Consider the following 17,182-nt stretch of genomic DNA (forward strand, 5'->3'; position numbering starts at 1 on the left):
CCGCATGTCCAGCCCTCAGGTATTCCCGTATGGTGTTGTCATACGTCTCTAAATGTCCTTGCTTGCTCGACATTCGGGAGATAAGTTTTCAAAGTCTTGTTATTGCGACTTGCTTGTTGTCCGAGAGCTCGACTTCTTCCTTCCAGGGCAACATCACTTTGTATCTTCCGTCCCTAAGAATGATGGTTTCTTCGAATTTCATCAATACTGGACTGAGCCTGCTCTCATTGTCAACGGCGTCTGATATTCCCACACTCTCGAGTTCCCAAAATGATCAGAGTTCCCAAAAGACCATGATCCGCGAAGCTGTTATATCTGATGACATGCAGTTGGTGTTGCCTTGAAACATCCACCCTAGCTTGGAGTTCATAGCAATCAGTGTCTTATTGCTCTCGCATCGAGTGACTTCACCCGTCATCACAGTCCACATTTGGTCGGAACCGATGAGTACGCTTATGCCTGCTTCCCCGACAACGGATTCGTATAGTCGGTGATCAGTAATGTCCTTTCCAGACTTCTGAATTTCTGCGACGAACGGTGAGCTGGTTGTACTTGCCTCGATATCTTGGCATATGTGTGGAATTTCTATCGCTTGCAAAGCAACTTCCATATCTGAGAACTGGCTCCGCAGACGGAGCTGCACAACATGCCGCTTCTGCACAACACTCGACTTGCTTGCAAATGTATTGAGCGCAATGATGTTAGAGCCCACACACTGCAACTTCAGCAGTCGTGATAGCCGTTCTGTGACAAATGTGCGCTGACTGCCTCCGTCTATGACAGCTCTGATATGTCGACAGGTGACGTCTGTTACTGCCCAAGCTCGGAACGTCTGCAGGAGGACGCTCGTCAGTGAATCCTCGATGGTACGCCGATCTTTCCCTAGAGATGCGCACACAGTCGTGTTTGTGCTTGGATTCCTTGTTGGTATTCTGGCAGTTGTTCTGTCGGTTTCCCGTGTCTTCTGGCTTACTTTTTGCGGATCACACACACTCTTCGCATGACGTCCTTGGCAGTAGAGCACGTAACCTTGCGTCTACAATCACACACCCTGTGACCTTTAGTCGTGCATCGAAAGCACCTCATGTCTCCTGATAAAATTTGCTTCTTTTGTGATAGGTGGTAGATCAAGTGCGCAGTTTTCCGTGGACTGTTGACTCGATTTACAAAACACGCAGTTCTCAGGTACTTTCATAGTGTTGTTGTGGAGAACTGACGACGTGGGTTTCGAGCCGCGAAAATGGCGAGATGTGTTTGGCTCATTCTCTCTTCCTGGATTCGCAAACTGGCTTTTCTCTAAGCTCTCCAACTCGATGGACAGGAAATTTAATAGGCGTTCCAGCTCCGTGATAGACACTGCATTACTGCTATCACTTGTCACCCGAATGGCGCAAGACAGGTGGTACTGTACCACTATATCGTGTGGTAAAGCCCGCAGCAAAAGGTCGCACAGCATTGTGGAAAAGGATGCCTTGCTCACTCCCATGGTCTCCAGTCCGCAGATGTTGATGACGATCTGATCGTACAGCTTGCGAAGAGCTGTCGGGTCACTTGAACGGACCGAAGGCAAAGTACGAAGCCTGGAGAAGTACTCCTGTTCGAGTCTCGTTCTATCGTCGAAGCGTTTCTTCAGTATATCGATGGCATCCTTGTAGCAAGCTTCTGTTGTAGGCAGTCCCACAATAGCTGAGGCGGCATCGCCTCTTAGGAAGAACCTTGGGTAGTTAAACTTGTCTGTCGCTGTGAGGCTTCCGTTGCGGTGAATCATCTGGTCGAATTGTTCCCAGAAGTCGTTCCATCGACACAAATTACCAGCAAATGGGGCGATGGTAAGCTTGGGTAGCTTGGCTCCAGAGACTCCCGCTGTACTGGCTACCGATGAAGTCCGAAGCTCTGGTGTTGATGATGTGACAACACGGTCTCGCTTGCTAAGTAGCTGACTCATGACGCTGGTAGCGTTGTCCTCGTAATCCACAACCGTGTTGTATTCTTGCTCAAACTCTTCATCAGCTATGTGGCTCTCTAGCTCCTCGTTGATCTTGTTCAGCTCATCGTTATTCACCTTGAGACGTCCGTAAATAGTGTTGAGCTGATCTACGGTGGTTGTTTCATTGCTGAGAAGAGCTCTTGCCTTGTTGATAAGCCTGGTATTCAGAGATCACCTCGACGTCCGTTTTGATCGCAGCCTCTCCATGATGGTCAGTTCACTCGTAGCCTCCCGTGGTCTCTGGTAGTAGATCCCGGGTCTTCAGCACCAAATCTTTAAGATGGCGTACGGTTTACTGACAAGAAGCGAGCTTTAAAGCATCAGGCATACTATTTATTTTTCGCCGTTCCGGTAGCCTCTGGCTGCACATGCTCGTGAGCACGGGCTCTCTCCAGGAATGAGGCGAGCTCTTCTTCGATCCGAGACTGTGCTGAGATTAATTCAACAGGGAGCTTTGAAAACGGGGTGCGCAAATCCTGTGAAATTTTCATAGACATGTCCTAAATAATGTCTACAGTGGAAATAGAAACTTAAATAGAAACTTTATTGTAATGGAAAAGATATTAAGGAGGGGTGGTCGGAGCCTCTCAGTCCAGGGCCCCACTGGCCTCTGCCGCCTGCCTGACCTGGCTAATTAAAGACTTTTGTCTTGCCAGGTCGGAGCGGGCGAGCTGTGCCTCCCACTGCTCCATTGTGTCACTGGTATTTGGTCTATGAGGGTGCTTAGCGCACTCCCAAGTTACATGAATTAGGGTAGGTATGCCACCGCACCAAGGACAGTTGGCCCTATAACGAGTGGGATACATGGCGTTTAGCAATTTTAAATGGGGGAATACCCCAGTCTGTATTTTACGCCAATCGGCGGCCTCTTCCCCGCTAAGTTGTGGGTGAGGCGGCGGGTATTTTCTGCGGACTCCGCACTGATGAGCAAGCATGCACTGTCTACAGTGGAACCCTGGTTATACCTCCCCCAATTATGGGACGACACATTAAAAACCTTGATTATACGATGCGAGATTATACACATCCCGTCGAGCCGTGCAAAGCTGCGAACCCGGACATCTGAGAAGCACCGCAGCTTCCGGCAGCTTCCTTGCGGCACCGTCCCCTTCGTCAGAAAGAAAACGGGGCCCATGCTGTACTTCGATGTACCAACTCCTCCAAAAGAAAAACTATCTCCGAAAGTGATCGCCCGAGAATACTGCCCTAGCGTGCATTGAAAACGCGAGAGCATATATGAAGATTGAACCGATTACTCACTGGATAGCATGCTGATCGTATTGGATACGCGTGTTCACACGCACAGTTCAGAGCTTTCTTTACGCAGGAGCACACAAGACTTCTCACGGGTCTGTCATTGGGTTTCCGGTTTCACGTGGGTTGCTGTATCATGCTGGCTGCTTGCGCGCACGCGCTGACAGGCTGTTGCAGCACAGGACGGGGAGTGCAAAATATCAGAGCAAAAGTCTTTTTTTTTTTTTTTCAGCAAAGCTGTATATGGCTAGGGTTCCGGGGATTTTTCATATGCGTAAACAAAAATGTGGCCAGATCCTGGTGCTAGTGCAGAAAGGGTCCAAGCGCAATGGCAAATACCCCTGTGGACTCTGGGTGGTGCGCTTCGGGACTCAGTAGCCAGATTTAATTGTTATAACTGACAGTGCAGCATGGGAGCATTGTATTAAGTGCATACGTAAATCATGAAGTTCAGCCTCTGAAGCAAGCCTCTGTGTGCAAGGAGTTATTGTGGACACTTGTATTGGCTAGCTCAATGAAATCATTGTGGAAAAGCACGCCCTGTGGAGGGTTTGACATACGATGTGCTTGGTGGAAACAGCTTGATACAGGTGTGCCGACATTCACTCTAAACATTCATTCAAAATAATCTTGTTTGATATAAGTACACATTTTGATGTAAGATCTGTGAAGTGCATGCCAGTGAATTTGCTTGCAGGCTCACAGCAGACCTAGACCTCTTCATCTACAAGTTTAAAGGATACGGAAAGGAATTTATCAAGTCTTGCAAGCTAAGTCCAGACAGCTATGTCCAGATGGCAATGCAACTGGCATACTACAAGTGAGTATTGAAGTTAATTGCCTGATTACAGAAAATATCCAGTGTTACGTATCTGCATATGCAGGCGATGCTTTTAGTGACTGAAAATAGGGACATTATTGAATCATTGATCTTTGTTTACACATTGAGTTACATCTTGTGATAATTCAAACACTTTGATGCCGCACGTTTATGTATAGATTATAAAGTAAGAATTTTGAAAAGTTACGTGTCAAGCATAACAGTATTTTCATGTCATAAATGTTCAGCCATGTGCACAAAGGAAATTTTTGTGCTTTCATGCATGCAGTTGCTGTTATACTCACACGAATGTTTGGTATATTATCTAGAAGAAACTCTATCAGTCTGTCAGTAATATGGTGATTACTTTTAATTACTTTAATTACTTCTGTCTGCCTCGCAGGTTTCCGCTGAACTATTACGTCAAACACTTGCCTTTGCTTCGAGTTGTTGATAAATTCGACTTTGCCCTGCCATCTGCTAGCCGCCTGGTTAGCTCAGATGGTAGAGCGGCTGCCCCGGAAAGGCGGTTGTCCTGGGTTCGAGTCCCGGACCAGGAAAAATTTTATCTTCAACTGCGAGGCTTTCCTTTCGAGGAACCTGTATGGGTTTCCTTTGTAGCAATTGCTACGATTCGGTGGATGTCTCATTTTCCCTTCAATTACTTCTCTCCACCTAGTGGGTTTCCGCTGAACTATTATGTCAAATATGGTGATGTGTAACAAAATATGCTTTGGCTATACTTTTGAATGTAAGGACGTCTGTGTTCAGCTTATGTAGCGCCACAAGAACCAACAGGCGATCAGAAGGTCAGAAGAGGTCATGATGCAAATGAAAAGATCACGTTTAACATTGATTAAAACAAGCAGAACGTTGTCTCTAAATGGCAAACCGCATTTTAAAATTGGCACAGAAAATTGCATTGCTTAGTTTACATAGTTCTGTGCTTCTAATTCTCCATCTGACGCTTCATTTTGCATGCTCCCAACATGCTTTCTCTCGTTCTTTTCTTTGGCTCCTTTGAGAGGAAGCTTTAGCTCAGAGGCTCCTATCTAAATTACATGGGAAAGGAGAAATCATTTTTCCCGACAACCACTGCACCAAATTTGATGAGGTTTGTTGCATTTACAAGAAAAAGTTAAAATCTAGTGACTGTTGATAGCGAATTTTTTATTTAGGCCTACAATTTTGTAATACTACTTGTTGAAGATCGCAAATTTTCAGAGAACAAATTTATGAAGTTGATAACAAACTCCGCTATGAAAAACGGTATCAAAATTCTGTAAATTGCTTTTAATAATTCATCTAAAGTGTACATACTTGATGTAGAGTTATACCTGCTTATAACGAACCTCCATATAAAGAATTCCTGGATATAATGAAGTTTTTCTATTCCCCGCCGTTACTCCATAGAAGCACATGTATTTAAGACCTCTATGTAACGAAGTGGCAGCGGGAGACCCCCTTGAAATAACGAATTTTCCCCGCCGACAACCTAGAGTCGACCCAAATTTTGTCATTTTTGCGTGAGCAGCAACCGGAAGCACCTTCTCCGCCGCGATGCAATGCGAAGCGGTGGCGTCGCGCTTGGCACGCTCGAATTTACGGCGACTGCGAGGCGAGAGCGAGCGCACATGTGCGTGCGTGCGAGTGTGCTGCATCCCTCGACCCGGTGATCTTGCCGCCGTGGGCGTGACCTTTCCCCCTCCCTTCATTCAAACCTGATCCCGCCGCTTGTTGCAGCTGGCCTAGCCTGCCAAGCCGGCACTCTCCTTTTCCAGTTGATGTTGCCGAAGTAAAAAAAAAATGTTTGTTTTTTTTCAACGTGCTGGCAGCGCCACTCTTTGGTTACTGCGGAAGTCTCTGCACTTCATTCACTTCACTATCCTGACACTAGGTGACACTGTACAATGCTACGACGCCATTGTGTCGCTCGCTGGGAGTAAATCTTGAGCGTTAGTTGTATTTCTGTATGAAAGCATGAGGTGGGCGGTACTGTAAAGGATTTTTTTTCCTTTCTTTTGGTCACGGAAAACGGGTGCGCATTATAATCGAGGGCACGTTAGAATCTCGAGGGCGCGTTAGAATCGAGTAAATACGGTACGCATTTCTTTTTCGAGTTTTCGTGCTGAACCTGCATATCACGAAATCCTCTTTATAACAAAGTTTTTAGGGAATTTGTTAATTTCGTTATATCCAGGTTTAACTGTATTATACATGGCTCTCAAATACACCACTAACATGTGAGTGGGACTTTTGCGAAATGCTTTTATATGATGTAACCAATTCACATGAGATATAAAGTGATATATTAAATTTGTCCGCTTTGGGTGCTCCAACGGATGCAGTTTACAGAACTGTGATATCTGTTCTTAGTGCAGAGCTAAACATTCGTAAACTTCGTGCTTCCATTTTTTTTAAACTGACAAAATTTTCAAAGTGTTTTTAAAAAAATTTGGGCGCTAAATCAAAACTTTGCTTCCAAGAGTCACTAGAATTTAACTTTTTCTCTCAAATGCAACAAATTTCATTAACCCTTTCAGACGCTGTGTACACAATTGTGTACACCAAGATAGTGCATTAACAGCAAACACGCTGATGAAAGTAATGATATTTAAAATGTGCCGCATGTTTCTTGAAACACTTATGATTGGAATTGTGCTGCAGTTTTGGATAACATGTGCAAAATGTTTTAGTAAAATGAGTGGGACGGTAGACGGTTGTGTATTTTTGCTTGGTGTCAGTATGTCGTTGTATGTAGTGTATTCACTTCTTTCATTGTTTTTCACAACATCATGCACCAGGCATAATTTTCAAGCGGCTAGATAGGTGATTTTCAAGCTTTTCAATATACGAAAAAGTTGACGTTCTCATATTTGATGTTCCTGTAGTGAGTTTTCGCGTGGAGTCCACATTCTGTAAACTTGACAAAACTCACTAAAGAATTGAAAATTCTGAATCTTTTCTGCAGCTGTACACTTTTCATGATTCTTAAGATCTAAGAAATGTGGTGAAAGTAAGTTTTAAATCAACAGGATAAAGTGGCATCTGAAAAGGTTAAAATAGGCCCAGTGGTTCTCAGAAAAGCGTTTCTGCGTTTTACATGTATTTGAATACATGTAATGAATACATGAATACAGATAAAGCTTCCTTTTAAGGAAAACTTTTGTACTCGGTCATCTTGTACATTTTCTATAAACACCTGTCAGCATCTGGTGAGTTCCTCAACCGCCTCTGGCATCTGGATATATGAAAATTTTCGACACTAGAGAAAAAAGACTGTGTAGTTTTGGCAAAGCGAGGCCCTGTAGTATTAAAAAAAAAGCAAACAGAAAATTCTCTATTTGCCTTGCTTGGGCTATACCCACTTTCTCCCAGAAAAACGTTGTTGTCAAGAAGCAGTATTTCTAAAGACAGCACTCATACCTGCAATTAAGTATTTTGGTCTACACTGTGCTTTAGCTGGTCTCCATATATCAGACTGCTTCCAGACAGTGGTCTTCTGCTATTACAATCATACGAACCTGTTAAACTGCTGACCACATGGTCGCTTAGCGCAAAAAAATGAAGGAGGGATGGGGTCAAGGGGAGCGCCAATTTTTTAAAAGGGCCTACTGTAGAAGAAATGTAGTCTAATAAAACTTGTTCCTGGGCTAGTGTAAAATGGTGCTCCCCTTAACCCTGTCCGTTCTTTATTTTTTGCGCTAAGCGACCATATGGTCAACGGTATGACATGAATCAACTAGCCCAGCAAGAAGTTCTATTAGACCCTGCTAACATTCAACTACAGAAAAGTGTCGAACAGCTCTACTTGATAAGACAGTTGGACTTGGGTAGTTTTGCCTCAGCAACAGAACAGAGCCGTAACATAAGCTTCCTTAAAGTGTTTTTCCCAATCATATGCTTCAAATAGGGTTATATACACTAGTCGCATTTGGAATGCCTATTGTACAAAGAGGAAAATCAATGTAAGGAAAAGGAAGTGGGAGCGGTCGTTGACCTATATTTCAGATGGTCTCTTGAACCAATTATTGGGTAATTATAAACAATTTTCTGACCCGTGACTGCAGATATCACTCCTCTGCACAGAAAGCTTGAGCAGCACATGTTGGAGGAGGAGGAGTAGATTTTAATGAAGAGAAGGGAGGAGAGGTTGGCCTGGAGATCATGTCTCTAGCCTGTTACTCCTGACTGGGGTAAGGGGAAGTGGGAGATACAGGGAGAGGTAGGTGGCAGGTGATTATAATATCATACAATCACACGTGTTGGGTAAACCATAATACACTAATGCTGGTAGGAATTGTGATTTGCACGGCATCATCATTACCTACCTAGTAGACCACATCAGAAGACATTCTCTAACACAGTGATGTGAGTTAAGGTGGTAATGTAACAAATAGAAACAAGAAAATCATCAAGAAAAAAGAACATATCCTCTTCAAGCACCGTGCTGAGGATGCACAAAAACTCTGCAGGTGTCTTTCTTCGCGTATCTTGCTTGGTGGACCTTGCCCTAGGAGAGCAAACAGACTATGAACCTGGTGTAGAGATCCAAAATTTCCGGAAATGTCATGGCCTGAAAAATGTATTTTTTTTTTTCATTTTAAACGAACACTGAGAAGTAAACTAGGATTCACGCTGTCGACTGCAAATATTTTGGAGCAGGGTGATTCTGCATGCGAGCACCAGCCTGAATTGGTCTGCTTTTACCCTTACTGTGTCTAGGTTGGCCTGTTTCTTCTTGACTAATTTTATTCTTTCTCTCTTCAACCTGTGGTCACTGCACTTTACCTTACCTAACACTTCTACATCCTGCACTATGCTGGGATTGGCAGAAAGTATGAAATCTATTTCATTCCTTGTTTCTCCATTAGGGCTTTTCCAGGTCCACTTCCTGTTGATACACTTTCTGAAGACGGCATTCATTATTCAAACCCTATTCCTTTCCGCGAATTCTACCAACATCCTTCCTTTAGCGTTCCTAGGATCGATGTCGTAGTTGCCCATTGCTTCACCAGCCTGCTTTTTCCCCACTTTTGCATTGAAGGCTCCCATGACTACAGTATACTGAGTTTGCAGCTTTCTCATTGCTAATTCAGCGTCTTCATAAAACTGTTCTATTTCTTCATCATCGTGACTGGAGATTGGCACGTAGGCTTGTACTACCTTCATTCTATACGTCCTATTCAGCTTTATTACGACGATTGCTACCCTCTCATTAAGGCTGTAGAATTCATCGAAGTTTCCCGCTATGTCCTTATGGATTAGAAATCCTACCACGTATTTTCTCTTATCTGGAAGACCTCTGTAGCAGAGGTTGTGGCCGTTAGTCAGCACTGTAAAAGCCTCACCAGTTCTTCTAACCTCACTAAGGCCAATAATATCCCAGGCAATGCCTGTTAATTCTTTACATAGCCCTGCTAAGCTAGCCTCACTCGAGAGGGTGCGCGTGTTGAACGTTGCCAGGTTCAGATTCCAGTGGCGGCCTGTCCGGACCCAGAGATTCTTAGCACCCTCTGCCGCGTTGCAGGTCTGACCGCTGCCTTGGTCAGGTGCTCCGCAGCCGCTGGGGACTGAGGGCCATGGGTTCATTGTAGGAGTCATGAGGGAGGTAGTGGCCGGATACTGCACCAGGGAGGCCAATTCCTGTTCTGGTGAGGGAGTGACTTTGTTGAAGCTTAGTGGGCCTTCCTAATTTGGTTGCACCTGAAATAGTATAACCCCACTAGCTCTCGGCAATATTTTTTTTGTGTGTTCTTTGCCAGTGTCAGGCGCCACTCCATGCCTGAAAATGTAGTGGGCTAGAGGGAGATTCGAACTTACGACCTTCATATTAGAAGCCGGGTGTTCTACCTCTGCTCCACACCACCACCACAAACAAATATGCAGGTTTAGAACAGGAAGATGAAGACAACATAGATGTAATGAATGAAACCGTAACTAGGCTGATCTCGGAAGCAGAAATTGACGTGGGAGGTAAGGCACCAAGGCAACCATTAGGTAAGCTCTCCCAAGTAACAAAGGACCTAATAAAGAAATGACAAAACGTGAAAGTGGCAAACTCGAGAGATCACATAGAATTTGCTGAACTGTCAAAACTGATCAACAAGAAGACAGTAAGGGATATTCGAAATTATAACTTGGAAAAGATTGAGGAAGTGAAATATGGACGTAGCATGAAATCTATGAGAAGAAAACTTGGCATAGGTCAAGGCAAGATGTATGCACTGAAAGATAAGCAGGGTAATATCATCAGCAATTTTGATGATAAAGTAAAAGCAGTGGAAGAATTCTATACTGACCTGTACAGTACCCAGAGTAGCCAAGCTACTTTCATTCGAAGTAGTGATGAACAGGATGCAGAGGCTCCTTCTATAACTAGTGATGAAGTTAGGAGGGCCTTGCAAGACATGACCAGGGGAAAAGCTACCGGAGAAGATGGAATAAGAGTCGATTTAATCAAAGGTGCAGGTGCAGGTTTAATCAAATTATACTTATCCATAAGAAGGGAGACATTAAAGAATTTAAGAATTATAGACCCATTAGCTTGCTTTCAGTATTGTATAAAATATTCACTAAGATAATTTCCAATTGAATCTGGGCAACACTTGACTACAGTCAACCAAGAGAACAGGCTGGCTTCAGGAAGGGATATTCTATGATGGATCATATCCATTTTATCAATCAGGTAACTGAGAAATCTGCGGAGTACAATCAACCTCTCTATATGGCTTTCATAGAATATGAAAAGGCATTTGATTCAGTAGAGATACCAGCAGTTTTAGAGGCATTGCGTAATGAAGGTGTACAGGAGGCATACGTGAATATCTTGGCAAATATTTACTAGGGTGCCACAGCTACCTTGGCTCTCCACAAGAAAAGCAGAAGGCTACCAATCAAGAAAGGGGTCAGGCAAGGAGACACAATCTCCCCAATGCTATTCACTGCATGCTTAGAAGAAGTATTTGAGCTCTTAGACTGGGAAGGCTTAGGAGTGAGGATCAACGGCGAATATCTCGGCAACCTTCGGTTTGCTGATGACATTATCTTATTCAGTAACAATGAGGATGAATTACAACAAATGATTGAGGACCTTAACCGAGAAAGTGGAAGAGTGGGGTTGAAGATTACTATGCAGAAGACAAAGATAATATTCAATAGCCTGGCAAGGGAACAAGAATTCAGGATCGCCAGTCAGCTTCTAGAGTCTGTAAAGGAGTACATTTATCTAGGTCAATTACTCACTGGGGACCCCGATCATGAGAAGGAAATTTACAGAAGAATAAAATTGGGATGGAGTGCATACGGCAGGCATTACCAAATCCTGACTGGGAGCTTACCACTGTCGTTGAAAAGAAAAGTGTACAATCACCGCATTCTACCGGTGCTAACATATGGGGCAGAAACTTGGAGGTTAACAAAGAATCTTGAGAGCAAGTTAAGGACCGTACAAAGAGCGATGGAATGAAAAATGTTAGGCAGGAAGAGAACGGTTTGGATCAGAGAGCAAACGGGGATAACCAATATTTTAGTTGACATTAAGAGGAAAAAATGAAGCTGGGCAGGCCATGTAATGCGTAGGATGGATAGAAGGTGGACCATTAAAGTTACAGAATGGATACCAAGAGAAGGGAAGCGCAGTCGAGGACAGCAGAAAACTAGGTGGGGTGATGAAGTTAGGAAATTTGTAGGCGCAAGTTGGAATCAGCTAGCGCAAGTAGGGGTAATTAGAGATCGCAGGGAGAGGCCTTCGCCCTGCAATGAACATAAATATAGGCTGATGATGATGATTCTGCATGCTATTCAGGTAAAGAATATGAACAGACTGTCAGTATAATTTGTTTGCTTGACTAAAAAATTAGAACTACAAGAGTAAACGGATCTGCTGCAGTCAATGTGACAAAAACAAATTGTCTATGAACACTGTGTTTCAAAACATGGAACACATAAGTCAAACTGTGTACATCAACTGCGCGGCTTCGGCTTCACCTTTTGGTTCCCTCTCTGCACAACATTTTGTGTAAATTTGGCAAATTTGTCAGGTGCTAAAAAAAAAAGAGGGGAAGTGGGAATTTTTTTTCCTGCAAAATATTTTTTTCCCCGACCATTCGCTTCTCATTTTTGCCACATTTTGCTTCTCCACTCTTTGCACCCAAAGCGTGCGGTAACATGATCAAGCGTGTCATAAAAGGGGTGGGGGGATTAGCGGCAGATGAGCGTACGTCTTCTTTAGCCCAGCCGTGGCTGCCCATGACTGGGGCTTAACATGTACACGGCCTGCCCGCCTTATCTTGGACTTAATCTGCGGTGGGTGCAAAGTTTATGCAAGCCGAGATGGCTGTGGCTTCATGTTCTCTGTCTTCCTGCACTTTTAGTGCTAAAGGTCGTGTAATCTCGAGTTTTGGAGATGCGTTGAAGCGAGAGGCAAATGAAGCATTTGCTCCCCTCTGCCTGTGCTCGTCATGATAGCACATCCCACCGTGGCAGCGGAGTGGACACGAAAGTGCGCAGGCTTTGCTTCTTGCTGTTCGCCAATGTGAAGATACCGTCGATACAGCATGAAATAGTATCTTTGGTCGCCACCTGTCAAATTCAACAAACTAATCTGTTTTCGAATTGATTTTTATTTTATTTTTGCCATTGCCTGATAACTCAGACAATTTTACGGCTCCTTCTGTTTAGCAGAAATCCATCGGCAAGTGTACTTATTTGCAGAATAGGTCAGATTTCAATGCAACTAAGTTTCGATACCACGAAATAAAGTGCCACTTTACTGACTTCATTATATTGAGGTTTAACTGTATACACAATGTGCACTAGAAAAAAAAATACTGGAAGATACATACCTGGGTTATTGCTTGTGGTATTAGTCAATATGTTGTCTTGCATTTTTTCAATGACAATGATTTGTGTCAAGTAAATTTCTCGAATAGCTGAGTGTTTAACTTATGCACTGGAGATAGAATTGTCGATTTTGTTTCCTTACCTCAAAGATTTTTGCGAGGCATGGAGTCCATATTTGTGGATGTAACGAAACATGCTGAAACATTGAGAATTTGTGACTTGTTCTGTGGCTGCCGATTTTTAATACTGCTGAAGTTGAAAGAAATGCATTAAGATGAAGTTAAGAACTAGCTGAATTAAATGGCACATTTGTCAAGGTGATATTAATTGAAAAACGGTTTTTTGATGCAGCCTGTGTGACTAGCTTGGCAAAGAAAGTATATGCCCTGCTCTGAATTGATGCTATTTCTTGATGGTAGAAACAAGCTGAAAAAACCCAAATACTGGAATATGTTCTTGGAAATGCTGATAATAAATTTGAACTTGAAAATAAAGGGATTTACCCCCCCCCCCACCACCACCACCACCCTATTAACAACACAAAATTGGAACCTGATTTTTACCCCCAGAGCTTGGGGACTAAAGCCCAAAAACAAAGGACCCTGTGTATTAGCTATAGCTGGTGTCTCTAACATATTGTGGCCACCTGCCAAGGTTATGTTAGCGTAGCTTCCTAAAGTATCTTTTCTTGCTGCTAAAGGTTTGTTTCGACTTCTCACTTTTTTTATTGTGATACACTTGCGGACAACATTCTGTGTCAATGAAGAGAAAGTTACTGAGGCAAAATGCGCACAAGTAAGAGCACTCCTGAAGAAACGTCCAATAGTCTCATTCACTTTAGTTTAAGCTGCGGCAGAAAAAAAAAACATACACATCTTATTTCCAACAGGAAATAATGCTAAATAGAGATCACAGAGTGTTATTTGACTTATTTTTCCGCTTTTCTGTTTCGCGTTTGGGCAAATGCGAAGCCACTAGATGTGGAAGCTATGCTGATTCAGTATCTGTTCCGAGAAACCAAAAGTGCTGTTAACCGTTGCTGGAATACTTGGTGCTGTAATACATGGGCAGAAACTCCTCCCCTGTAGCTTTCCTTTCAGTCCCATAGATCAGTGTCTGCGAGTATATCACTATTATTTTGAGTGGTTAGTATTGCTAGCACAAGCTTACAGTTGAAACCGTGAGAGTTCACAGATAAAATAATTGTTCAATAATTGTTTGCTATGCCTTCATAAATAATTCATGTGGGTCTGAACACGTATGTTTTTCTTTGTGCGGCAAGGAAGGTAAAAAAAAAAAAATACGAGGCCATTTTAAATATAGGTTGTTGGTCCCTTCAAGTAGTTGGACCTTCTAAGACTACTCATTGCTACGAGTTCTGCTTTTTCCTGCAAAGGCAGCGACCTAGAAACTGAGAAGCTGAGTAAAGTATGAAAATGGTCACCCGGAACAGGCACATTTGTAACATGTGAGAAGCTAGCAGACTAACTAGAGTATTGATATTTGTGGAATTAACCAAAATCAGAACCAGAGATTGCTCGTTATGAGTGTGCTATGTAATGCCTATAGGACTTAATTTTTTTTTAACTAGCTTTATGTGCTTCTTAACAGGATTCACAAGGCACCCGGTGCAACATATGAGAGTGCTTCCACACGGAAGTTTATTCACGGGCGCACCGAGACTATCCGTTCAACTTCGAGTGAAAGTGTGACTTTTTGCAAGGCTTTTGAAGATAGTCAGACCAAACTTTCAGAAAAAGTAGAGAGTCTACGGAAAGCTGTTCAGAATCACAAGGAATATACAAATCTGGTAAGAATGTGCACGTCTTAATGAACTGAGCAAACTTTTTTTGCACAGCAAGACAGACCTTATTGTGTGTTGATTGTTTTGGCTTCCTCCTGTGTGCACTGTATAGGGTGGTAGTGATCATGTAATTGGAAGGCTCAGGGTTGCTTACATGTATGTGCAACTTCTTCAGAATTCTCGCAGCACTTTTCTTTTTGTTGGCTACCAGTAATCTTGGGACAAAGGCAAGCAAATTTTACATCTGCTGAAAGCAGCATAGACATTCTCTCTCTGATCACCATTTTTTTTTCTGCATATGCAATGAAAAGTGACGGACAGATATAGTGCCAGTGGTGGTTTCAGCATTTGTGATACTTGCGTGCTTTGTCCTCGAATTTTGAGCAGCCAATGTAAGAAAAATTAATGTTGGAAGAAGCTTACAAAACACTATGTCACATGTGTCATGGGAGTTGTCTAGGAAGTTCCACTGACATGTGGAAATAAATACATGGACGAAGCGGGCCTGTGCATAAAATGAGTGCACGCTGGAGCATGATTTGTTCGTTGGGAATATAGGAAGGCACACATTTACCAGTGTACTGCCTGTACTGTGGGCCACACTTTTAGGAAGTTCGCACTTTAACAAAGAGTGGCAACACTATGCAATGAGAACTTTCAGAAGCATTTTTTATTTCAATGATGGCCATTAATTGCCTTCACAACCCTTTGATCTTTTTTGTACCTTCTTAAGAAGAAATCAGGCAAGTTTGCACTCGGTCGCGCAAAGCTTAGACACAGCGAAGCTTACTGGCTGCTACTGCTAGGTATTAACTTGGTTGCTGTTAGGTCTTAACTTGGTTTAACTTGACTGCGCATGTAGGAAGGTATTCTTGAGCGATCATTTTCGGAGGTACCTTCCCTTTCGCGCCATTTCGCGTGACTAGCACTCGACGCGTCGGCACCTACGAGCGACAGCGCTCCTGGCATGCCACAAACGCAGGCAGGCTAACCAAGTTTGGTACAGTGCCAAGAACGCAGTCGCTTGCCGACGCTGAACGCGTTGGCGACATTTCGCGTGACTAGCGCTGGACGCATCGGCGCCTACGAGCGAGAGCGTTCCTGGCATGCCAGAAACGCAGGCAGACTAACCAAGGTTGGCACAGTGTCAAGAACGCTGCTGCTTGCAGACGCCGAACGCGTGGGAGGCTAGCCACTCGATATCAATTGGCCAGCTTCGCTGTGTCTTGAGCTTTGTGCGGCCTAGTGCTAGCTTTCGCCTGTTTTTTTTTCTCCTGACTCAGCAGAGAGGCGGGTGTTGGGAAGGCAGAGAGGTGGTGAGGAGGAGACCGCATGCGCATGCACGCGGTCTCCTCCTCCAGGTTTTTATAGCTATGGCGCAGCAGGATCTGGGTACGCACCACAAATTACGGCTGGCTTAAACAACTTCGCTGTTAAAATTTGCTTGGCATGATGTACGGCAGGTGATCATATTAACAAGCAGCAATGCCAACTAGACAAGGACGAAGAAAAGAGGGTTGCAACACAGCGCTTGTGTTGTGATCGTCTTTTCTTTGTCCTCGTTTAGTTGACGCTGCTGCTTGCCAAATATGAACTTCCACCAACTCGCCTAAGTTTCCCTGCTATTGTAGGTCAGATGATGAAATTTTTATAGCTGTTTTCTTCTTGTGTGTGGGTGTGGTATATGAGCGAATTAAAAAGGAGGCATATAAAAGCCTTGACACTTGCACCCATCCTTGTTGCACATGTATATATTCAGTCATCAAATTTAGAGTCAATTATTAATTACTACATGTCCTGTCTTCTAGTCTGTCTTCGTTGTTTAGTTCTGCACATTATTTCCTTTATCTCTGCATTCATGCCTGTAGCATCCCTCATAGCCAAGGTGTTTCTTTGAGACTTCAAAATATTAAGCTGTTAGAATGTGCAGTGAGTGAAGGAACCAGAAGCATTGTTTCGCATGCATTCATTAAGTATACTAAGAATACTGAACTTAAGAAAAGGTGCAGTATGGTAATGAGTTATCCTGTTTGTTTCTATGCTTATGAAGTTACTAAAGATCATGAATTATTTTCAAGGTCTGGCTTGAAATCTTGCATTTTTCTCATATGTTCTCATCAAGGCTATTAATGGACATGGTGTGGACCGGCTGTTGCTTGGTTTGAAATTGATTGCCATTGAAAATGAGATTCCTGTGCCTGAAATATACAACGATCCAGCGTACAACATCAGCACCGAGTTCAAAATTTCATCCAGTCAGGTGAGCTGTTTTGTTAAATATTGTCGCGAAAGGAAAAGATAAGCAGTCGGTTCCGAGCGAACGGCTGTTTACTGTTGTTAGCCGCAGCAGCTAGCAAAAACAACTTTTTCGTCCTTGTCTTCCAGCATTACTAACACGTCGCATTACCCCTCCCTCCAAAAAAAAAAAGAAGAAGTATCGTCTCGATGCCACTACAGGAAAGAACAGTCAAAG

The 17,182-nt window shown here is 43.4% G+C and overlaps 1 protein-coding gene across 1 annotated transcript in view; it reads left to right on the forward strand.

The window, feature by feature from the left end:
* The window catches only part of LOC119437075 (carnitine O-acetyltransferase-like), a 75,708-nt gene that overhangs the window by 41,737 nt on the left and 16,789 nt on the right, over nucleotides 1–17,182 (forward strand). The window contains exons 11-13 of the mRNA XM_037704146.2: nucleotides 3,939–4,061; nucleotides 14,517–14,715; nucleotides 16,832–16,969. Of these exons, the coding sequence (XP_037560074.1) occupies nucleotides 3,939–4,061; nucleotides 14,517–14,715; nucleotides 16,832–16,969 (460 nt within the window). The remainder of the gene's footprint in view (nucleotides 1–3,938; nucleotides 4,062–14,516; nucleotides 14,716–16,831; nucleotides 16,970–17,182) is intronic.

This window comes from Dermacentor silvarum, chromosome 1 (genome assembly GCF_013339745.2).
Source record: "Dermacentor silvarum isolate Dsil-2018 chromosome 1, BIME_Dsil_1.4, whole genome shotgun sequence".
NCBI lineage: Eukaryota > Metazoa > Arthropoda > Arachnida > Ixodida > Ixodidae > Dermacentor > Dermacentor silvarum.